This window comes from Chamaea fasciata, unplaced genomic scaffold (genome assembly GCF_029207755.1).
Source record: "Chamaea fasciata isolate MVZ Bird 193981 ecotype frontalis unplaced genomic scaffold, bChaFas1.0.hap1 SCAF_11, whole genome shotgun sequence".
Lineage (NCBI taxonomy): Eukaryota > Metazoa > Chordata > Aves > Passeriformes > Sylviidae > Chamaea > Chamaea fasciata.
In genome coordinates this window covers 21,513,198-21,537,131 of record NW_027094096.1, presented here as the reverse complement: position 1 = coordinate 21,537,131, position 23,934 = coordinate 21,513,198, and the positions used below count along the sequence as shown (strand labels likewise).

Sequence of the window (23,934 nt, the reverse complement as noted above, 5' to 3'; positions counted from 1 at the left end):
ACACGCGGCTGGAAAGGCCAGGCTCCCACTCGGGCAAAGCCTCCCTGTCACTGATCAACCGCCCAAGCAAACCACGGAAAATTACGTCTGAGCACCCCATCCACGCTGCTCCCAATGCGTGCAGCTCCTGGAGAGTTAACACTGACGTTCTCTGAGCTGCAGGATCGCCCTGCACTGCCTGCACCACGCCTGGATGGAGCCCGGAGTGGCTGCTGAACCCTGAGCGCCTCTGCAGCCGTCCCAGGACCCCGAACCCAGCATTAGCACCAAACTGCATCCTGCAAGCACCCCTGGGCACGTCTGGGGGCACAGAAGCCCTGGCTGGTGTCCCATGGGCTGGGAACTGGCAGGATAAAGCTGCCTGGAGCCCCACGCCCCTCAGCCTGCCCACGGAGCCCTCCTGTGCCAGCAGCGGCCCCACCTCGGGCACAGGGTGCAGAGATCCCAGGCTGGCCCCTTCCCCCGGTCTCAACGTCCCCATCGGGGGCTGAAAGGGACCCCCTGAGCAGGCAAAAGCCAACAGCGAAGGCACACGCACCCTTCTCACTCGCAGGGAAAGGCAGGGCAGAGAAGCTGATCACACTGAGCGCTTCACACCGAACTCACAGCCCCATTTTTCCTGCCTAGGTTAGGAGGAATAAAAACCGGTGCGAGAGGCAGGAGACAATTCCATAAGAACGCCCGAGATTTTGTTTTCTGCATTTGCCCTAAAATTGGCTTTGATCTCATCTTCCCCAAGTGAACCAGGTGAGAAGTCCGTGAGCCACCCCCACGGCGGATCGGTACCCACGGCAGACGCCTCTGCTCCACACAACACCCTGCAAAGCAACTTTCCCTGTCCAGCCCCAGGCAGGCTTCGCTAATTGATTTTCCTGCTCATTAGCACCGATATTAGTTACACCGAACACTTAATAGGAACCATCTTAGCACCACTGTCACACATTCACAACGTCGCAGAGAATCCGCCCGAGCGAGTTGGGGTTTCGGTATGAAAATCACAAACACAGATGCCTGCAAAGACATAAACGCCCCAAAGCTTCCCAGTCATGCCCAAGTTTAAAAATCTATTAATAACGCGAGGAGAGAGCTCCTCTGCAAAACCAGGTGCATCCAGGCAGGCAAAGTAAAGAGCGATTACACTGCAAGGGAACAAAGACCGAGACCGTGCCCATACCTATATTTCATGCCCGTTTGCTTTGCGGTGGATTCTTTTAATGAAATGTGGTGCTGCGGGGTAAATGTCCCCAAACTGCGAGCGATAATAGCCACTGTCCGAAATTTCGCCCGGGCTGCATTCACTACGTTCGGGGTGGTGGTGTTCTGCTTGCTGATGAGCCGGTCTTCACCATTTCTCTTCAAGTTGTGGTCCGTGCAGGCGATGGACACTTGCATCGCGCCCGCGGTGCCCCGGGCAGGCGGCGGGCGGACCCCCGGCCCCCCAGGGGCTGCAGCTGCCCAGCACGGCCGGCAAACCGCCGACCTGGGACTCCCCGAGCACCGGGGGCTCCGGCAGAGCCGCGCCGCGTCCCCGCGATGCCGCGGGCGGAGGAAGGCGAACTTGCCACGGCAACCGCGCCGCCGGCTTCGGGCTCGCTCCGGGGCTCTCCGCGCCGATGCTGCTGCTGCTGCTGCTGCTGCTGCTGCCGCTCAGCCAGAAGCATCCATCCGAGTCAGGTGCTCCCGGAGCTCCGCTCCTTCATGGTGATCGCTCCGCAGCCGCCTCCGTCTGGCCGCAGGCTCCCGGTTTAAATCACTGCGGGCATCCTGCGAGCGCTGGACCGCCAAGTGCTGAGCAGGCACAGCCGAGCTCCGTCGCCGGCCAGCGCGTCCCTAAGGAGCGGCAGCATCCATCGGTGTCCTTCGCCCAGGCGCAGCAGCAGCAGCGCTACCTCCCACCCATGGCAGCCCGCCGAGCGCTGGCAGCGGCTCCGCAGCGGCCCCGGGATCCCCCCGCCGGAGCCTGCGGGGATGGATGGCGAGGATGGGGAGGAGGATGCGAGCCGCGGGCCTCCTTTGTGCTCGCAGGGAAGGCAGGAGATTCAGGCAGATCCGCCCGGAAAAATCGCTGCCAGCATCGCTAAGCGAGGTCTTCTACAGCGGGCAGCGATTCGGTGTTAAAATGGGTTAATTGGGGGGGAAAGGAAGAAGAAAAAAAAAAACCTAGGGGGGAGGGGGAGGAAGATCGCAGTGCTCCGGTGAGTGAGGGAGTTAACACGTTAATCCCGTGCTCCCGGCACCCGCAGCCCCCGGCTGGCAGCAGGGCCGGGGTTAATCCTGCTCCCCCAGCACCGCCAGCGGAGTAAGCCGCAGCGCAAAGGCTTTGAAGCGAAACCATCCCCGTCCCTCAGCAGAGAAAACCTTCCCCATCCCATCCCATCCCCATCCCCATCCCCATCCCCATCCCCGTCCCCATCGCCATCGCCATCGCCATCCCCATCCCCATCGCCATCCCCATCCCATCCCATCCCATCCCATCCCATCCCATCCCATCCCATCCCATCCCATCCCATCCCCATCCCCATCTCCATCCCCATCCCCATCTCCATCCCCATCCCATCCCCGGCCGCGGCCCAGGCTGCCCCCGGAGCCCCGTGGCACTGCCCTGTGCCACCTCTGCCGGGCCTTTGGGCACCGGGGGGGCCCCCGGGCTGGGGAGCTGCTCCCGGGAGCGGTGGGAGGGCAGCCGGGTTTGGAAGCCCCCCAGGACCCCCGTCAGGCACTGTCGCCGCAGAGTGCCCCTGGGGAGGGACAAGCAGAGGGTGTCCCTGGGTGCAGCCCCACAGCACAGGGTGCCCGGGGGTGGCAGGGCGGGTGGACGAGGGCAGGTCACCCGTGGTCCCTTTCCCACCCAGCACAGGCCACGGGAAATGGTCCAGAGAGGCTCCCCAGAGCCCAGTCCCACACCTGCTGGGGGGGCTGGGGCGAGGGGACACCTCCGGAGCTCCTCGTGCCCACCCCCCGATCCCTGCCGGACCCCAGACCCGTCCCCTGGGGGTGGGAGCAGCCCCCAGGCTGGACCCCCCCGCCCGGGGCACCCAGAGGTGACACGGGAGCGGTGGCAGAGTGAGCTGGGGGTGCTAGGGGGGGTGATCACAACCTGCTTCGAGCTCAGGGTGACACAGCTCTGACCCCTGCCCCCCATGGTGTGTCCCCTCTCCATCCTGCTGGGGGGCAGCTGGCAGCCCCGAAGGCCACCCAGCACCCCGGGACAGGGGATGAGCTTCTGCCCAGCTCCTTTCCTGACGCCTCGTTAACTGGTACGCAGCGCATCCCTTTGAGGATGGAAAGATGAAATCCGAGCAAAGCCAGCTACTGTGTGATGTTTTCCCAAAGAGGATTAACAGTAAATCACGCAGCAGACCCACAACTCCCAGCCCTGAGCGCTCTCCTCGCACTCGCCCTCCGGCAGGGATCTGGGGGGAGCAGGACCCCTGGGAGGCTTTGCAGAGCCCTCATCAGTGAGTCAGTATTGCAGAGCACCAGCAGTGTGGGACATCGCGGGGTCACTGACCCCAGGGTGCCCCCCACACCCGGGACACCCTCAGGGTCTCCCTGGGACCGGGGGGTGCAGGGGGAGCAATGCTGGGAGCACCCACTGCGGTTTGGAGCCCAGCTGTGTCTCGGAGCCCAGAGCAGGAGGGACAAAGCTGGAAATATTCCCCTGATACCCCCTCGCTGGGCCCAAGCACCCCAAGGGGTGTTGGACCTCTGTCCTGCACATCTCCGGAGAGTTCCCACTGCAGCCAGATCTGCCAAATGCTGTGACTTGGTCCTGGCGATGAGCCCAGGTCCGTGTCACCCAGGTCCCTGTCACTCAGGTCCCTGTCACCCAGGTCACTGTCACCCAGGCCCTGAGGTGCCAGCGGAGGGGACAGGAAGGGACAGTCGCGTTCTGCACTGGCACATCCCACAGGGCATCTTACCTCAAGCTGCTTAGCTTTGGAGGGGTTACAGTCTCTCCACAGAATACGTGCTTAAATATGGGATTTATTTCATTTCCCTGAGCAAGATAATCACTTCTAGAGTAAAATGTTGGGGTAATGTAATTCTGCATGATGAAAATCCCGAGCTTATAGAAGGGGAGGTACGTGACAACCCTGGCAGAGGACGTAGCCACCAGCCCATACCCCTGGGACACCTCAGTGCCACCAAATCACTGTGACAAGACGCCCACGAGCACTTCCCCCCTGAGCAGGACAGCAACCGCTCATTAAACGACTTGCTCCGAATGCTTCATCAAGCAAATGAGCTTTAACGCAGCTGCCTGTGACCACCCTGTGACCCCCTCCAGCCCCGGGGACACAAATCAAGAGCCACCAGGCCCAGGGTGAGCAGGGGCTGTGGGCAGGGCACCGGGAACAGACACATCCCTGTCCCCAGAAGTGTCCCTGTGCCCAGGAACACACACATCCCTGTCCCCACAAGTGTCCCCGTGCTTAGGAACAGACACATCCCTGTCCCCACAAGTGTCCCCGTGCCCAGGAACAGACACATCCCCGTCCCCAGAAGTGTCCCAAGCACCCTGCAGGGCCAGGATGATGCACACCCTGCAGCGGGCAGGATGGAAACCTCCAAAAAGCCGGCAGCAGCAGCGCCGGACCCCGCGGGGATCTGTAGCTCTTTGGGGTGCAGCTGAAGCCGCCGGGAATGGCTCTTTTCGATAACACTGCTGGGAGCTGGGCGAGGAAACGAGCTGCAGAACAAAAGCCCGGCGCTTATCGAGCCCACAGCCATCACATTTCCGCCGGTTTCACATCAAAAAACTCCATTTGCATTCGTAATTGCACTTGAGAAAAAACCGATCAAAATTCCCATTAAACGGTCTTTTTTTAGTTAAAAGGCGTCGTTCCGGCAGGTTTTGGGGCCAGGCTGGGGGCAGTGCCCAGTCCGGGGTTCCTGTGATGTCACACGAGTTCTGTCACCCCCTGGGACCAGTGACAGCTCCGAGGGCTCCATCCACCAGGATTGTCCAAACCTGGGAGTGTGACAGCTCCGAGCCACGCTGCTGTGCCAGCACGGCCTTGGGATGAGGCTGGGCTCGGATAGATCCGGCACCAGGGCAGCTGGGGCTGTCCCTGCCTCCCTGTGGATGTCCCTGCATCCCTTTGGATGTCCCTGCATCCCTGTGGCTCTTCTGCATCCCTGTGACTGTCCCTGCATCCCTTTGGATGTCCCTGCATCCCTGTGGCTGCCCTGCATCCCTGTGGCTCTTCTGCATCCCTGTGGCTGCCCTGCATCCCTGTGGCTCTTCTGCATCCCTGTGGCTGTCCCTGCATCCCTTTGGCTGTCCCTGCATCCCTTTGGATGTCCCTGCATCCCTTTGGCTGTTCTGCATCCCTGTGGCTGCTCCTGTATCCCTTTGGATGTCCCTGCATCCCTGAAGTGTCCAAGGCCAGCCTGGACAGGGTTTGGAGCTCCCTGGGACAGTGGGAGGTGTCCCTGCCCGTGGCAGAGGTGGAACAAGGTGGACAATAAGGTCCCTCCCAACCCAACCCATTCCGGGATTTTGTGCTGCCCGAAATTCCTGCACAATTCCCATCCCCAACCCCCCGGGGGTCCAAGGCCAGCCCCACCCTGCGTGTGGGAGCCCCGAGGAGCCCTGCACGGGCAACATTCAATAAATAAACTCTGCTACAACAGGAAAGGATCAGTGCCGGGACCCGCCCGGAGCTCTGGGTGTCTCAGGCGGAGGGTGGGACTCATCAGAGCCCGATCCAATTACCGGGCCGCCGGTCCCCGTGGAGAGAACACCCCCCCACGGTGCCTGCTGCCCATTAGCTGCTGGATCCCTGCTCCAGAGCAGGCAATTTAATTTTTCCGTGCTATCTATTCCATTTCTCAGCTGACTGCAAGCCGGCGCCTCCCATGAAGGGCTCCAGAAGTCACCATTATATTAATGTATCGTGCTACACTGAGCACTTAATGGTCTTTAAGGTCCCTTCCAGCTCAAGCCACTCCGTGATTAAATATGATTAAAACACTTGGAGCTGCACGAGGCTCCGCTGCATGGAACAAGAGGGGTTTGTGTTTTATTCCCCCTGGGAGCCCCTGACGTGGTAGCCAGTCACTGAGCATCCATCCCAGGCCCAGAGCAGCAGCAGCAGCGCCCTCAGGCACTCAGGGCTCTTGTGCCAGCTCGTGGCACAACAAGAAATGATGTTTCCCTTCTGCCATGCTCGTGTTCTACACCGTGCAAACGCAAAAATGCAGATTTCCCCTCCGTGTGCTCCGCATCACCTGATGGAGGAACGTATTCCAAATAAAGCTCAGCCCAAGCTGTGCTCTTCCAGCTTGGCTGTGCTCGTCGAAGAGCAGATTTTCGGCAATTATGAACGTTTCTGTGCTATCCACACGCGTCAGATCTCACCCCAGCGTTGCTTGTAACAGCTCAGAGCTGGAAATGAACCTGTGCTGAGGTGTTGGGTTTGGATCTGGGTAACAAACACTCAGCTCTCAGCTGCCCTAGGCTGGGACACGCTGGGACAGATGGGGGAGCAATTCTGGAGTAGTAACTCCTGACTCTTTGAGATTGACTGGCAGAGGGTCAGCGCAACGATGAGCTACAGCAGCCTGTGCTGCTTGGGAAGCTCTTTTGCAATGAAAATCCCTTCAGAAAACGTCCCCCTCTTCTGGAACCCTCAGTTTTCACCTCCTCCTACAGCCAGCGGAGGGACTTGGCCCCTCTGTGAGCAGCTCAGCGAAAGCCAGGTGTCTCCATCAGTCATTATCTTATATAAGTCACCCCCCTGCATAATAAGCGCTATTAAAAATATCACCTTCCCAAACAGCATTTTTCAAAGAAGAATTTTAAGTCTTCTCCTGAGAGCCTCTCTTTCAGCTGCAGCAGCATTTCTAATTATTAACGTGAGTGACACAGGGTAGGAATCCCATCAGCTGCACCCAGCAAAGCTGGCACAGGGCCTTGCTCCCTGCTCCCCGGGAAAAAAAAACCCAACAAACTCTTCACCCCGACCAGCATCCCAAAAGAATGAGGCATCTGCTGGAATTAATCACCGAGGAGAACGAGCACATCACCGGGGACAATGGCGTTCGCTGAAATCCAGCAGATTACCGGGGAACAATCGTCAGCCCCATTAATTTTCACGGCTCCTTTTCCCACCGCCAGGCTCCTCTTCGGGGGGGAGGGACCGGCAAAAGCCGCTGTGTCAGCACTTTCTGCCTCTCAGCTGCCAGCCCACACTGCTGGTTAAAACCCAGCGTTTTCAGGACCTCTGGAATCTGCTTTCCACCTGAGCAGGTGCAGGCACAGCACTGCGGCCAGGCAGGAGCCAGGGCCCGCGGGGACTCTTCAGCTGCCCAGTTTTCCTTTGCCCTTTCCACACTTCCAGAATTCTCTGCAAAAGCTTTTAACTTTTTTTTTTTTTCTTCTTCTTTTTTTTCCCCCAAGCTTTTTTTTTGGCCCACGAGGCGAGAGCACGATGTACCTCAGAGCAGCACGATGCCATGGAATGATTTGGGTTGGAAAAGGCCTTAAAGCTCACGCAGTGCCATGGCAGGGACACCTTCCACTGTCCCAGGCTGCTCCTATCCCATCCAACCTGGCCTTAGACGCTGCCAGGGATGGGGCAATGTCATTTAGTAAACCAAGTCACTGTCGAGTTTTCAGGTGACCTCCAGCCAGAGCCAAGCGCTTCCAAGCCAAGGATTTCTGCATTTCTGGCCGGGCAAGTAGCCCCTGATCTCTGGGCACATCCCAAACACTGAACGACCACTTTTGCGCTGGAACGGCGCCCATTTAATTAACAAAAAGATTTGCAAGAGGATCATTACTTACTGCCAAATGCATAACCGCTCATTAGGCCCTCGGGGGAAATGAATAATTACTCCTGCAATCTACAGATTGTGTCTTTTTTTTTTCCTGCGGTGAAAAAACGGTTTCGTCTCCGCAGCTGGGGTGGGAGACTGAGGGCTGGGGGGAGAACCCTCAGCCCAGCGGCAGCTGGACCGCGGGGAGCAGCTCCCCCCAACAGCCTCAGCCCCCCTGGGCTCTCCAAGGATCCCCGTGTTCTCCACGAAAAGCTCTGGAGAAAGCGGCAACCGTGCCCTTGGAATGGTGGGAACACTGTGCTGGCTTCTGGAGCCTTTCTGGCGCAGGGGTGAAGCCAGCAACTATGAAAACACACTGCAAATGGGGAAGAAGAGGCTTATCGGGCAGCCCCAGGGCTGCACAGGAGGTTTATCCATGGAAAAGCTGCCTTCCAACCAGCCTGGCCCCTCCCCAGCTGCCCACAGCCCTCCCCACGCCACGGGGAGAGGCAGAGGGTGCTCAGCTCAGCCTGGGGGAAAACACAGAGGGGTGCAAATACATCTCAGGTGAGTGTTTTAGCTGGCTCAGGCAGTAAAACACCAAGTTCTGGTTCAAAGAACCAAGTTCTGGTTCAAGGATGGGTGCAAAGAACAGCCCCACCTGAGCCCTGCCCACCTGAACTGTGCCCAACTGAGCTGTGCTCACCTGAGCTGTGCTCACCTGAGCCCCACTGAGCCGTGCCCATCTGAGCCCCACCTGAGCCATTCCAGGCACAGTTGGCATTGCCAGAGCACCAAGGCTGGTGACACAGGACCCGCTCTTCCCTGGCACTGAGCCGTGCCACAGCCTGGATTTATCATCATCCCTGAAGGAAGAAGCCTTGAAATAAACCTGCAGGCCACGAGAGGAGGTTTTGCTCCCCAATCCACCCCTCCTGCTCAACATTTTGTGTCGGCGCAGCATCCGGCAGCTTCCCTTCCTCAGCACATCCCAAAGTCAGCCCAAAGACTCGGGATAAAACATCCTTCAACCAGCACCACGTGGGGCTGAGCTTCACGCCAGGCTGCAGCCCTCAAAGCTGTCCTGTAAATACACCCAGAAATATCCCAAACTCCCGAGTCAGCCCCCCGGAGAGGCTGCGCCGGCTGCAGGAGCTCCTGCCCATGGATCAGGGCTGGAGCAGCACCTGCCAGCCCAGACTCCCACAGCCAGCCTTCCCCAGGAGCAGGAGGTGTGGGGGAAAAGCAGCAGAAGCGCAAATTCCTGCTGGGCAGCTGGAGGAATGCGCCCCACAGCCCAGCAGGTGCTTCCATGGAGGGAAAGGTTTCAGGCTCAGCCCTTGTTGTTCTAATAAGGTAAAAGGACCCAGAAACTTCTTTGCTGTCCTGGCAGTGATTGGGTCAATGCCAAGGCAAAACCACTGATGGTCTCTTTAGCTGTTCCTCAGAAATGGAGCCGTTCTCTGTCGGGCCAAAAAACCCACCCAAATCGTTCAATACTTAAGGGAGAGCACGAGGCTTCTCAGCCCCTTCTCAGGATGTTGTAGCAGGTGTGTGGGATCTGTCCGCACACTGTGAACAGCTTTGTTCTTTTGTTTTTGTATTATTTCCTTCTTTTATGAAAACCTTCTTGCTTTTTCAAGACACACTCCACCGTGCTGTCTCATTATTTGAAGGCATTTTCTGTGAGGTGCTGGACACCCTCAGAGGTGCTGAGCCCTCACAGAGCTGAATACACCTGGCTCTTGGAGAAATTCAATAGGTAGCAGCTGGAGGAGCTGAGGGTCAGCTGGGATTTACTCCGGCCCTGGGGAACAGGGAGGGCAAAATCTGCTTTGTTCTCCCCACAAAACCAAACCCCTCCAGCACGGGAACTTCCCACAGAGAGCTGGGAATGAGCCTGGAAGGAGCAGCAGCCTGAGCCTGAGCTTGTGCATGGCTCTGTGGGGACTTCAGGGAACCATCACGGAATGGGTTGGGTTGGAAGCTCATCCAGGGGCAGGGAGAGGACCCTCCAAAAATAACACAAAGCCCAAGGAGCCGAGCTCGTTGGGAAGAAGCGTCCTGTCACCACTGCACCAGGGAGCTGCCGTGCAGTCTGAACAGACTAAAAAAGACTAAAAATCCACTCAGGACGCCTGACGCTGGCTGTTAAAAAAAGGACACAGCTGGATGCAGCTCTGCGGATCAATCTGTACAGGAAACAGGGGAAACATTAAGGCTGTGAGATATATCCCAATAAATATAATGCAGCAGCACTCAGGACAGAGCAGATGAGGACAGGATTACAGTGCAGGATTACAGGACCCCATCAAGAGCCCTCCTATATTTTGCCATCTAAAGATTAGATATTTTAAAGCTTCAATAAACAAAATGGGCCTCGCTGAGGAAGCCTGGGAGGGCAGCTACGGCAAAGGGATCATTCCCAAATTCCCCTTTACCTGGGTTAGCTCTGCAGGGGTGTAAGAGGGGGGCTCTGCTTGCTCGGGGTTAAATCCCCCTTGGTGTCCAACACCTTGGATGGCCTTGGCTGATACCTGAAAACGTCTTCAACCTGCTGGAGCTTCCAGCATCCACGCCACCACCCCAGGCTGGGGAGTTCCCCAGTTCCCTCACAAGAGGCTGGGAAAGGGTTTCCTGTGCTCCAGCCTGCTGTACAGAACGTCCTTGGCTCCCCCCTGCCCCAGTTCCTGCCTGGTGGGAGACGGTGAGTGAGTGACTACAGGCTGTTCCTGATTTAAACACATCTGTAATCCCTGCCCATCATCTTTTCCCTAAGCCAGAAGCCTCTTTAATCGCCCTGTGCAGGGACAATCCCACCCTTCAGGCCCCTCTGCTTGCCAGAGTCCAGGTTGGTGAATCCACCTGAGATGGGATGGCCAGCACTGGCCAAGGGTTCGGCCGTCAGCTCCTCACAGTTCCCACTGCAGTCAGCAAAGGGAGAAGGGAACAGGGAAAATGGGGAAGGAGAAAGGGAGGAGGAGTACGGAAAGGGAACATCCTACAAAGGGCGGCCTGCTGGCATGGCCCTGTGAGGACTTCAGGGAATCATCATGGGATGGGTTGGGTCAGAAGGGACCCTAAAGCTCATCCATGGGCAGGGAGAGGACCCTACAAAAATACCACAAAACCCAAGGAACTGGGATCATTGGGAAGGAGGTCAGACATGGGGAAGAGTCCTCTGCATAGAAGCTTCACAATCCTAAATTGCCAGCTTTTAATTTGTTGCTTACCCCACAAAAACAAGAGAAAGAGGACAGTGCTCTCTCGGGATGGGATGCAGGAACTCAGGGGCTTCCCTTCAGGACACCCCACGGAGGCCATGCCAAGCCAAGTGGGTTTGGCAGGGATTTCTGTGCTCTGGGAAGAATTCCCCCTCTGGACCAGACCCTCAGCTAACACAAAATAGATAAAACAGGAATGCAAACCCCGGCCCAGATTCGGCGTGGGTTAATCCCGCAGCGCCTCGGGACTCCGTGACCTCCATAAACACTTCCCACCCCAACCTTTGCCAGCAGCATGTTTTGCAAGAGCTGCCTGGGCGCTCTTGCAGACACATCTCCTCATCTAAGATTTCCCCCCCAGGCCCTGGGAGTGCAGCTGCCCGAGCTCACAGGCCCTGCTGGGATCAGGAGGGAGCACAGCATCGGGAGGTTTCCCAGCCACAGCCTCAGCCCAGCAAAGGAGCTCTGCAGGGAACACCTCGTTGGATAATAACACACCAAATTTGCTTTGTAAATGGTGTTTCATCTCAGAGAAATTCTGTTGTCATCAGAAACGAGCCAGGCTCACGCACTGCTGCACTTTGGGGTCTCCTCTAACAGCTGAGCTGAAGCAATGAAAGGGAAAGGAACTGCTCAGCCTGTAAATGAACCAGCTTTACAAGTGTTTAGTCTAAGTGTTTCTTGTTCACAATTCATTACTTCCCACGTGTAACTGAATAAATCTTAATAAAAAAAAAGGGTGTTTTGCTGTGCTGGCTTTGGACTGGGCCCATGCAGAGCTGAAGGAACATCCAGGAGGGAGAAGAAGAAAGAGAAAACGTCCAAGCTCACAGTCAGATAAAAGAGTCCCTGTAATTCTGGAAGAGATAATACCCTGTGGAAGCAGCAGGTGGGAACTGCTGGAGCATCCCTGCCCTCAGCAGAGCCCTCTGCCCAGCCCCTCTCCCACAGGATAAATCTCTGGATCCATGGGAAACACGGTAAGCTACAGCTGGATCTGTCAGCTGTGAAAAATGTACACACTTAAAACGGAGCAGAGGCTCCAATCCATCAGCTTCAACAGAAATGAAGCACATGCTTTATTTCCCCATGACTGATGGCCCTGCTGAATGGGGATACTCCACTTACCAAGCCGAGGAACAGAGGTGGCTGGAGGTGTGTGCAGCCCCAGGTGCCCCACACCAGTGCCACAGTCTCTCATTAATTACATTTTTCCATGGCTTTAAAGCTCCCTTCTCCATCCATATCCAGCCCCGCAGAAGTTTTCTCCCCAGGCTCTTTGCAGGTTTCTCCCCTGGGCTGGGCCTGTTTCGGTGCAGCAGAACACAGAGATGAACTTTGCTGTCAGCTTTTGGGTGATGCCTTTTGGACTCGGCCCCGGGCTAGGATGTGTCCTTGCACCAGGGCTTCTGCAGGACAATCTGTGGGGGACATTTCAGCCAGGGGACCACAACCCTTCATGGGAACACTGCCAGCCTACACCTGTGCTCCTCAGTGAGTGTTAAATCGTGTCCGCACGGACCAACAGCATGGGAAGTGCAGAATTAGAGAGAAACAACATAAACGGGGATTCTCCTGTCCTAGAAAGGACACTGACCTTTCCAAACATAACCGCAATGTGGGATTAGGTTCACCAGAAGGAATTTCTCATTACAGGGTGGCCGGTTTCCAGGCCAGAAGCCCCAGTGAAGGAGAGGATGTCCCTCGGGAACAGCAGCGCTCCTGCCAGCCCGGGGATTACTCCTGTCACAGTGCAGGAACGTGCCCCACAGCCCAGCAGGTGTTTCCATGGAGGGAAAGGTTTCAGGCTCATCCCTTGCTGTTCTAATAAAGTAAAACGACCCGGAAGTTTCTTTGCTGTCCTGGCAGTAATTGTCTCAATGCCAAGGCAAAACCACTGATGGGCCTGTTCCTCAGAAATGGAGCTGTTCTCTATTGGGCAAAAAACCCACCCAAATCGTTCAGTACATAAGGGAGAGCACGAGGCTTCGCAGCGCATTTTTGGGGTGTTGTAGCAGGTGTGTGGGATCTGTCCGCACACTGTGAACAGCTTTATTCTTTTGTTTTGTATTATTTTATTCTTTTATGAAAACCTTTTTGTTTTTTCAAGACACACTCCACCGTGCCGTCTCATTATTTGAAGGCATTTTCTGTGAGGTGCTGGACACCCTCAGAGGTGTTGAGCCCTCACAGAGCTGAATACACCTGGCTCTTGGAGAAATTCAATACCACAGCTCTGCTCCGAGCCCAGCATCCCTGGGATGCCAATCCACTGCCTTGGGACACTCTCCCATTTCATCCCCTGGCACTGTGGGCTCGACTCCCTTTCCCTAACCCCAGCTTGCTCCAAGGCTGCCCAGCTGGCCCAGCAGCACAAAGCCCTTTGCCATTTCTCCTGACTCCAAAACTGCCCTCTCACAGCCCCACTCGTCCCTGGACATTGTCACCAAATGTCTCCATCGAGCAGCGATAGCTGGGGCACAGCTATGCTGGATCCATAAAAATACCACTCATGGGGGTTTGTTTCAGTTTGAAGCTCAGACTAGCCAGGGGCAAAGATCAACCTCTTGGGAAAGCAAATGTTTCAAAGGCAATTTGCTTTTCTTAGAAGCAGAGAGACCTTGTAGGCTTTCCAAACAGGACCTCATCCTTTTAAAGGGAACCTCTTTGGAAGAAAAGCACAATGGCAATTGCTGGACTGAGCACACCCAAGTCTCTTCACCACCATCCCCAGCCAACCCCCTGTCCCCAGGCTGCTCCAGCTCCTGCTATGGGTGACACCCTTTCCCTTAGACACCCTTTCTAACCCCAAAAGCCAAACATTTCCCAGCCTGAGCCCAGCCAGGGTTTGGGGCTCTCAGCTCCAGGAGGAGGGCGAGGGGCTCAGGGTTCAGGACCTGAGCTGGAAAATTCAGTGTGATTTTCCCCACCCTGGAAGTGCTCAAGGCCAGGCTGGGCAGGGCTTGGAGCAACCAGGAAGGTGTCCCTGCCCGTGGATGAGACGGATTTTGACCCAACCCAAACCATTCTATGATTCTGTGATTAACGTTAGAAGAGAAAGATCAAATTCTGCCTTTTGAGAGAACAGCTCACACGCATTCAGCTTTGCTCAAAAGTCATCCCAATTCTCACAGTGCTCAGAAGAATTAAAGTCACTGAGGCAGCCATTGTGGGTGTGGAGTTTGGATAGAAGTGTGTGATATCACAGGGTGTGAAACTTAAAGTTTAAGGTTTATATAGTAATATATATATATATATATATAAAGCAATATGGAGGATTTAGGGCCAAGTTGTTCTTCTTTCACCTTCTTCTTCATGGCCTTGGGTGGTTTTTTCTGATTGGGTGAAGAGGTCAGCATTGCGGACCACGGGTGGGTGAGTTAAAAGTAAAAATCATTGGGTTAAAAGTAAAAATAATACAGGTGTCATCTCGTTATTGGGTGATTAGTGCTTAAAGACCATGGAAGGAGTTAGAGACAGAGCCGTTTCCTGCCCTCTTAGCCAGAGCTCACAACTGGTGAAACTGTGCTATCGATAAGAATTAATAAACATCTAAGTCCGAACACAAAAGCTGCATCTCCCATGCTTGAATCCCGGCTCCAACACGAGGAGAAGAAGACAAGAACCCCACACCCACGTACCTGTAGCTCATGCCAGTGCGGGCGGTGTCCCTCAGGGCCAGCCCGTGCAGCTGCAGGAACCTCTGGAGGCGTTTGGTGTCGGCGCTGGGGCTGCGCGCCCCGGGCCGGCCCCGGGCAGGGCTGAGCGCCCGCGGCCCCGAGCCCGCCCGCCGCGCCCTGGCCGGGGGGATGTCGGCACACGCCGGCTTGTACAGGTGCATGGGGACCCCCGCGGCCGCCCCCCGCGCCTGGGGACTCGGCAGCTCCTGGGCTGCCTGCCAGGATCAGCTGGGGTGGGGTTATTCTTGTCCCAGAGCTGGGATGGGGGTCTTCTCCTACAGATGGGGAAGGGTTTTTCTCCTACAGATGGGGAGGGGTTTTTCTCGAAGAGCTGGGCATGGGTTCTTCTTCTCCCAAAGCTGCGACGGAGTTCTTCTCAAAGAGCTGGGATGGGGTTCCTCTTCTCCCAGTGCTGGGCGGGGGTTCTTGTATCAGAGCTGGGGAGCGGTTCCTCTCCCAGAGCTGGGGTGGGATTCCCCTCCTACAGGGGTTCTTCTTCTCCTAAAGCTGGGGAGGGGTTCCTCTCCCAGAGCTGGGATGGGGTTCTTCTTCTCCTAAAGCTGGGGAGGGGTTCCTCTCCCAGAGCTGGGATGGGGTTCTTCTTCTCCCAGGGCTGGGGAGGGGTTCCTCTCCCAGACATTCTTTATGTTCTCGCAGCCAGCCCCTTCTGGTCGATGCCTGGGATGGATTTTGGCCAAGAGCAGCAATCTTGTTGTGCTGAGATCTGTCTCTCCTGGCCCAGCACTCCAAGGGGCGAGGGCTGCTGGTGGGAACAGAGCACTGACCCCAGTTCCCAGGTCTTATATTTAGATAATGAGAAATATTTGCTTGGGATTCAAACCAAGGCAAATAAACATCACCCAAATACTCTCACAGGGTGTATTTCAGGCCCTGGGCTGGCCAGATGAGCTCTGCAGGCATCTCCTCTGCAACATCTTGTTTTGTCCCAGTGCCCTGTGAGTTCTCACAGCTGGGCTTATCTGCTCTGGGGACTTCTCCAGCACCTGCAGCCTCCCGGGGTGTGACAGCTCATATGAATTAAATCACGATGTTAACAGTGATTTCACCACTGCTGAACAGCAAACAAAAAGGGTTCTGTTTCAGAGAATGGTTTGGGCTGGAAGGGACCTTAAAGATCATCTTATTCCAAGCTCCCCTGCTGTGGACAGGGACACCTTCCCCTATCCCAGGTTGCTCCAAGCCCCGTCCAACCCGGCCTGGAACAATCCTGGGATGGTTTTTGTGGTCTTCATCCCAGAAGGGCCACAGTGACCTTTTCTGGCAGACAATCCTGCCAAGGTCTGCTTCATGCCACTGAGGCAGATGTCTGAGACTCTTCTATTTAAAAAACTCACCCCATTTCAGCCCCAAATACATTAGAAAAGTAAGTTAAATAATCAAGTGATGGATGTATCATGAACTCAGCTAATCCTTAAATCTTTCAAAGCAGATAAAGAAAGACTGATCCCAACCCCAGAATATATTTGAAAAGCTCATAATTCAATGTCACAGAGGGGAGCTTGGCAGGAGCAGTGGGATTACCCCAGTGTTCTTCTTGTGTGACTGTCACATCAGGGCCTGGGTGGCCCTGGGTGTCCCCAGGAGGGTCCTGCCCAAGGATGGGGGTCCTGTTCTCACAGTGCTGATCCCATGGGGGGTGCAGGGGGGTTTTCAACCCAGATCTTTGCAGTCCAAGGACACTCAGGGGAGGGCAGCGTGTCCCAGGCCTGTCCCTGATGTGTCCCAGGGCTGTCCCTGCCTGTCCCAAAGCTGTCCCTGCCTGTCCCAAAGCTGTCCCTGCTGTGTCCCAGGGCTGTCCCTGCCTGTCCCAGGGTTGTCCCAGGGCTGTCCCTGCCCTGTCCCCGAGGCTGTCCCTCACAAGGCCCCGTGTTTCCTCCCTGCAGCGTAACTCCAAGGCTGTACCTGTGATCTCTGCTGCAGCTGCCTTTGGTTTTACCTCCTGCCAGCCCCAGCTCTCTGCTCATCTATAATGCAAGGTGAACCAGAAAATGAGAAATAAGAAATATTTCTGCAAGCTCCTCCGAGTTTTTTGGACACAAGGGCTTTTGCTGGTTTGGAGGATCAGGGTTTGTGTGCATCAGCATCTTTAGAAACTTAGTTCTCCCAAAAGTTATTCCCCAGTTTTCACTTTGTTTTTACGGTGCTGTTCGAGCCCCTGGGTGCCAACCACCCAGAATCTGCCCCCTCCCAGCCCCCAGACCCACTTATCCCATCCCTAATTTTCACTGCCGTGACATTCTAACTCATTTCTTCTCCAAGCACGTCTGCAAGAGCTCGGTTTGTGCCGGGCACCGCAGGCAGCCCCATCCTGCCTGGCACTGGGGAAGATCTCTGAGGATTCTCAGCCGGAATCCTGGCTGCTACAGAGGTCGGGTGAAGGAAAACCCCAAGTGAGGTGAAGAAAAAACCCCAGAGGAGGTGAAGGAAGAGCCCCAGGGGAGGTGAAGGAAAAGCTCCAAGGGAAGTGAAGGAAAAGCCCCAGGGGAGGTGAAGGAAAAGCTCCAAGGGAAGTGAAGAAAAGCCCCAAATGAGGTGAAGAAAAGCCCCAGGAAGGTGCAGGAGCCCTCCCTCCCCGCCCCGGCCGGTCCCAGAGCTGCCCCGGGCGCTCCCGGCCGCGGCTCCCCGGGGCTGGGGCAGCATCACCCCGGGCCGTTCCTGCGGAGGTTCCGATTTCAGCGCGGGTCTGACCCCGCACAGGAGATTAGAGACTCGCACGTCTAATTTCCACTAATACCAAGATCCCCTTATATTTTTTTAAAGGAGCAAGATCGGATTCTGGAGGCTGCGACATTTAAGACCGATGGGATGAGAGATGCGGCCGCTGCAGGTTTCCCCTCCCCGGGGGCTCCTTCCTTTGCCGGACAGGGAGGGGGGACAGCGACCCTCCTGCCGCCCACACGGTCCCTGCCCGGCAGCACCAACTTTCCAACTCTGTTCAAACGAAACCGCAGTCACCTGGACAAATTGGAAACAAGGCTCAGCCCAGCTCGTGCTGGAGGAGTTGTGGGAATCGAGAGAGAATTTTTCACAGCTTGTGCTGGTGAAGTTATAAGAATCAAGAGATAAATTTGCAGGATATTTAGCGCTGTAAAGCACAAATAACCGGAAAAACCAGACTTAAAAAGCCAAAGAGCTTTCCATTATCATTACCATCACCGTGATTATTACTGTCGCTGCTGTTATCACGATTATCACGACGGTGCCGGCCAGCAGCACTCGCGGAGGGCAGGGCAGAGCAGAGCAGAGCAGAGCAGGGCACGTACCTGTGGGGCATGCCGGTGGTGTAGGCGATGGTGTACTCGTGGGACAGCTCGCACACCCGCAGGTACCAGTTCATCTCCAGCTCCCGCAGCAGCGCCAGGCGCCGGGCTCGCTGCTGGGGCTGCCCGGCCCGGGCCCGGGCCTCCTTGCTGCTCTCGGCCGAGCTCTTCAGGGCTCTGTCCCGGCTGCCCAGGGACAGCACCGACTGTTTCCTCAGCTTCAGGGACTCGTCGGCGCTCTTTCCCCCCACGGTGCCCGTGCGTGCCGCCAGCATTTCGCCTCCTGCCTCGGTGCCGGGAGCGCTCAGCCCTCAAATCATCGGGAGTGATTTCAGCGCGCTCTTTTTCTCCCTCTAAAACCTCACGCCGGCCACAAAGCTGTAATTAGAGACGCGTGTGCGGGGCTTAAGCGGAAAGGAGAGCCGCAACCTTCTCATGGAAACATCTGTGGCGGCTGCGGCGTGCCAGCGGCTCCGGGGGACAGTCCTTAAAAACATCCCAGCCCCACGCCTCGGCTGGCCTGGGACGGAGCAGGGGCTGGAGGCTTCTGGAAAAACCCTGTAAACATCGGAGGTGAAGTCACACGTGTCACCTTGAGGGCGAACCGTCGCCCACGTGGGCTGGCCCGGGCAAATTGCAGCGGCCCCGGAGCATCCCCATCGCTGCCCTCCTCCTCCTCCTCCTCCTCCTCCTCCTCCTGCAGCTCCTCGGCTCGTCCCACCCGGCAGGAACTTCCATCCTCCAAGAGATCTGTAGGAATTCGGGGATTTGGCCGCCCTCGGTATGAGAACAAAGTTCCGGCTGCTCCCGAGCAAAGGGTGTTTGGGGAACGTACAAAAGGGCAGACGCGGGAGCGGCATTAATTCCCCTCTCCGGCCCGAAATGTAAAAGCTGATAGAGAGATTACAGCTCTAATCACAGCAGCCACTTCGGGAGCACGGGCACAGACGTGTGCCCAGAGAGCCTTGAGCAAAAACCCCTCGGAGACAGCGGGATTTGAAAAGCCACTGCCCCAAAAGCGCAGGAATCGCCCCAAAGCAGAGCTGTCACCCCCCCCACCCCCCCACCCGTGCCCCGCAGGCCCTCCCGGGGGTGAGGACGGATGAAAAATCCCGGGATTGAGGGCAAAGGGAGCTCGGGGGGCTCTGGAGCAGTGTCCCACTCCCAGCAGGGCTGGCACCAGCTCGGGGAGGTTTTCCCACCCGGGCCTGGCAGATCCCGAGGCTGGAGGCTCCCCCAGCCCTGCCCAACATCCATCGAAGGCTGCCAGGCTCCAGGCTGTGCCCTGCCACTTCCCAGCAGGGTTTGGATCCCCCTTTCTCCATCCCCATCTCCCATCCCCGCTCAGCCAGGTGGGACCAGCCCCTGGCCCGCGATCCCCCACCCTGGGGACCCCCCGAGCCAGCCCCAGTGCTGGGGGCCCGGCTGGGGCTCGTCCTGCCCTGCAGGCACACACGGCAGCTCACGGTGCTTCCAGAGGGGTTACAGGACAAAAAAACCAAACCAAACCAAACAAACAAAAAAACCCCACAAAACAACAACAAAAAAACCCCCTCTTTAGCTGCTTTTCCACAAAGCAGATCCATCACCTTTTGGAATAAATCCTACAGAATTTATCTCCGACAAGAACTGGCGCTATCCAACCTGTTTAGCAGACACGGCACTAAAACATTCACTGGAAGTTTTGCGAAACTCCGGGAAAATGACTCAAACTTTGAGCTGTTAAAACATTCTAGTTCTGTGCCTGATCACACGTGTTCATCTTTTAAAAAGTGCTTCAGAGGAAGGAAAAGCTTCCCAGCAGCTCCGGAATCCTTTAAACCAACCCCGAGCAGTGAAGCAATGCATATTTATATTTATATCACACGTACACCAGCTGAAGCCTCATAAGATCCTTCCACGTGGAAATCGCTTCTCAAAACTCAAAGTTCTCAAAGAGCTGCATAAAAGGCACACTGTGCCTCCCCAGCCCGCCGTGTTTATCACCCGAGGGCTGGGAGAGGTGTCAGTCACCGTAAAGGTGACCGGGATGAAGCAGCGGCGGGCGATTTGTCCTCTCCCGACGGGGCTTTGTTGGGGTGTCGGGCCCATTGTGCTCCGGGATGTTCCCGGAGCGGCTCTCGGGCAGGATTCTGTGTCCCGGGGATTCTATAGCCCGGCACGGAAAGAGAGCCCTGCTCGCCTTATAAAAATTGCAGGACGATTGATTTCCTGAAAGCAAAGCTTGCCGTGAAATATTGATACTGCAGCCCTCTGTTCCCGGAGCCGTGGACATCCAGCGGCGTCTCCTGGGGGGAAAAACCCACCCCAAACCCCTCCTGAGGCTGCACGGGGCTGGGCTGTGATGCTCCAGGGAGCAACACTTCAAACTGATCCCTGCTCGGGGCTGGGGGCACCTCCTGCTCTCTTTTATATTCCTTTTTCATTCCTTTCATATTCCCTTTATATTCTTTTTTTTCATTCCTTTTTTATTCCTTCTTCATTCATTTTTCTAGGCAATCGTCTGTTAAAGTAATATATAACACAATTACGCATTTCTCCCTTGCCTGTACACTGCATAAATCATGCACAGAATCACGTTTAGGAGCTCTCTTACCTCTGTAGCTCACTGTGAATTGGAGCTGATAATTACATTAATTATAATAATTATTAATAATCATTATAACATTAAATATATAAGAATATATTATAATATAAGTTCTATATAGTATGTAGAATTTATATTTATTAATAAATTATGCTGGGTTTTGAAAATTTCTCTGTCTCTTCTGAAAACGCTTTCTAAAATCTGATTTTTTTTTTTTTTTTTTAATTGTGGCACTGGTTTTAAAGCAGAACGTTTCAGGAACGCCCAGCCTGCAGCCCCCAGGATCTGAGCTCGGGATTAATCCATTTTCCTCGGGCTCAGGCACCCTTTTAGCCAAACCTCCTGTTTTCAGATGTAAATAAGAGAAGCTTCTAAACCCCCTGCAGCAGCTGTTTTCTGCTCGGGGAAGCAGGAGGTCGCCTGGATGAGTTAATGCACTGCACACGGGGCCCCTTTTAAAACCTGGTTTTGAAATCTCCTGAGCAGTTTCCCAGCAGGATGTGCCATCCCAGGGACACCAACAAGACCCCACAATGTCACAGGCAGGAAGCCCATCCTGACTTTGTGCACCACAGATTTATTTTGGTAGGGTGAAGGGGTGGTTTGGGCTGGAGGGGACATTAAATCCCACCCAGTGCCACCCCAGCCATGACAGGGACACCTCCCACTGTCCCAGGCTGCTCCAAGCCCAATGTCCAACCTGGCCTTGGGCACTGCCAGGGATCCAGGGGCAGCCACAGCAAATCTGGGAATTCCAGCCCAGGAATTCCCAATTCCCAATCTCCCATCCAGCCCTGCCCTCTGTCCATGTGAAGCCATTCCCTGTGTCCTGTCCCTCCATCCCTTGTCCCCAGTCCCTCTGCAGTTCTCCTGGAGCCCCTTTAGGCCCTGGAGAGGCTTTGAGGTGTCCCTGGAGCTTCTCTTCTCCAGGTGAACATTCCCAGCTCTCCCAGGCTGTCAGTGCATCATTCCAGACCAAAGGAATGCAGGACACACAGTCTGATCCTGCAGTTCTCCAGTAATTCCACTAAAACACAGTCACAGCCAGTCCTCTCTTAAAATGATCTCAAAATCCACCCTTGGCCTGCCACAGCAGCCCCTCAGTATCTGCTCCCCAAATTTCCTCAGCTCTGCACCTGCACACCCCAAACCTCTGCACACACAGAGCCCTGAGCCAGGCAAAGGAGCAGCAGTTCATCACCTGGAAGGTCCTGGAAGGTTTAGAGAGAAATTGAAGCACAGCACCACAAGCCCTGCCCGGGTACAGATTGCTTTGGGATGCGCCTGTCAGTGATCCCTGAGCAAACAAACAGGTTTGGTCCCACAGGAGCACTGTCATTCCCACCCCCTGATCCAATTAGCCACAGAGCTCTGGCTCCTCTGCTCCAGGTAATTGAACACCATCAGGGAAGATTCATTAAGGTGTTTAATTGGGTTTAAGTGGCTCACCCTGCTCTGGCAGCGCTCAGATGTGGCAGCGTGTGAACCTCTGCTGGGCCAGCAGCTTTGTGCCTGGGCATCCTCAGCAAACCTGCTCCCACAGCATGGCACGGGGCAGCTTTTCAGAGACCTCTGAGATTGCTGAGCCCACCTGTGAGCCCAAATCCCAAATCCTGGGGGAGCTCCCAGCTGCCTCCCTGAAGGGCGGCGGGTGACCGCCGCCTCCAGCGAGCCAAGCTGCTGGAATTAAAATCTCCGGTGGAAGTGGCTCTCTCCAGCCTTTTATCTTCTCCAATAATTTCTAGACGTGACTGTGGGGCCAAAGGCCAGTCCCAGCACACCCCAGTGAAGAGGAAAATTCCTGGGAATGTTAATTAACTCGTTTCCCCCCCTCTTTGGTGAGTTCAGGGAGGTCACAGCTCTTCTGGGCTGCACTGAGCAGTGACCGAGCAACCCGTGATGAGGAAGGGGAAAGTTTTCCAAGGCCAAGGAGAATCCAGGCGCTCAGACCTCTCTGGAGGCACGTGGCTGTGCTGGGCAGGGGCTGCAGGAGCCCTTTGAGCCCGAGGAGCCCTGAGCTCCTCAAACAGCACCAGAAGGTGCAGAACCACTCACATGGTCTTTACCTCTCTGCAGGAATTTCAGCCCAAAGGCTGCAGCCAAGCAGGTGCCAAGCAGGTGAGTCCCTGCTGAACACATCAATGCTCCCAGGATTAATTCAGGAGAATTCCTGAGCACGTCAGGGCTCACAGGATGGATTCAGGAGAGTTCCTGAGCAGGTCAGGGCTCCCAGGGTGGATTCAGGAGAGTTCCTGAGCAGGTGAGTGCTCCCAGGATGAATTCAGGAGAGTTCTTGGCCATGTTCCTGAGCAGGTGAGTGCTCCCAGGATGAATTCAGAATGTTCACTCAGAACGGATCCTGCTCCCGGGCCATTCCCCTGTGCCTGCAGGATTGTGTTTGGTTTCCAGGCTCTGGCTGGGAGCTGCACCCACTGCCTGGAGCAGCCAGGGGACACAGAGCTGTCACCCCATCCCAACCCAGGGCCAGGAGCCCTGTCCCCAGCCTGGCACAGCCCTGGAGCCCACTGTGCCTGGCATTGCCATGGCAATCAGCACCACACAGGGACTAAAAATAAACCCCAGCTCTGCAGAGCACAGAGATCATCCCCAGCCCTGAGTCAGCCACCTCCCAGCCTGGGGGTGTGTGCTGCTGAGGCCCCCCAGCACAGCTTCTCCCTCAGCCCTGACCCACGGAGAGTGCCCCGGAGCAGGTGGGCGTCACCCCAGTGTCCATCCAGAAAAGCTCCTCTTTTCCTCTGAAATCCCCCAAACCCAATTAATTCCTGCTGCATTCCCATGGCCTGAGCAGCATCACAAAAACCCCACGGCCGGGCCAGCCCCAGCCCTGGAAAGAGGAGCTGGGCCCTTGTCAGGGACTTGTCCCAGGTCACCCGGGCCAAACTGTCACAAAATTACTGCAGGAGCAGCGCTGGGAGCAGTTCCCAGGGGATAAAAGCTGCTGCAGAGCTTCATTCCTGGGCACAAACCCCACAGGAGCCAGGGCCACCAAGGCAGAGACACACCCTTCTCCTTGATTAACCACAACTTTGCTCTCCCCAAAGCTTCATTTCACCCACAACAGTTTTTTTTTTTTTCTTTTTCCCACCCTAAATAACATTAAAAAAGGGAAGAAATCCTGCAAGCAGTTTTATATTGATCTCTTGTATCCCAAACCACTCTGGGAAAGGAGAAATATCCCAGCTCTAGAGGGGCTCTTGAGCAGACATTTAAATCAATTTCATCCATAAAAGCAGCTTGTTAACCCAGAATACAGTCCCATTGAGAATACAGCTTTTACACATAAGCCCTTAATTAAAAAAAAAATAAAATAAAATCACACCAAGTTTCAAACATAATATTTTTATTTGTGGATAAAAATTAAGGCTCACAGTACT

General features: G+C 55.6%; 1 protein-coding gene across 4 annotated transcripts in view; it reads right to left on the bottom strand.

Annotated features, from left to right (window-relative positions):
• KCNAB1 (potassium voltage-gated channel subfamily A regulatory beta subunit 1) overlaps nt 1–22,085 on the bottom strand; it is a 63,555-nt gene extending 41,470 nt beyond the window's left edge. The window contains exon 1 of one of the 4 annotated variants that reach the window (XM_066193637.1): nt 21,989–22,085. In XM_066193637.1, the coding sequence (XP_066049734.1) occupies nt 21,989–22,059 (71 nt within the window). In that variant the 5' untranslated portion in view covers nt 22,060–22,085. Of the gene's footprint in view, nt 1–1,174; nt 2,142–14,632; nt 15,322–17,955; nt 18,557–21,988 lie in introns of those variants that run through there. The other 3 variants (XM_066193634.1, XM_066193636.1, XM_066193635.1) reach the window with 3 other exon arrangements.
• Between the last annotated feature and the right edge of the window lie 1,849 nt (nt 22,086–23,934).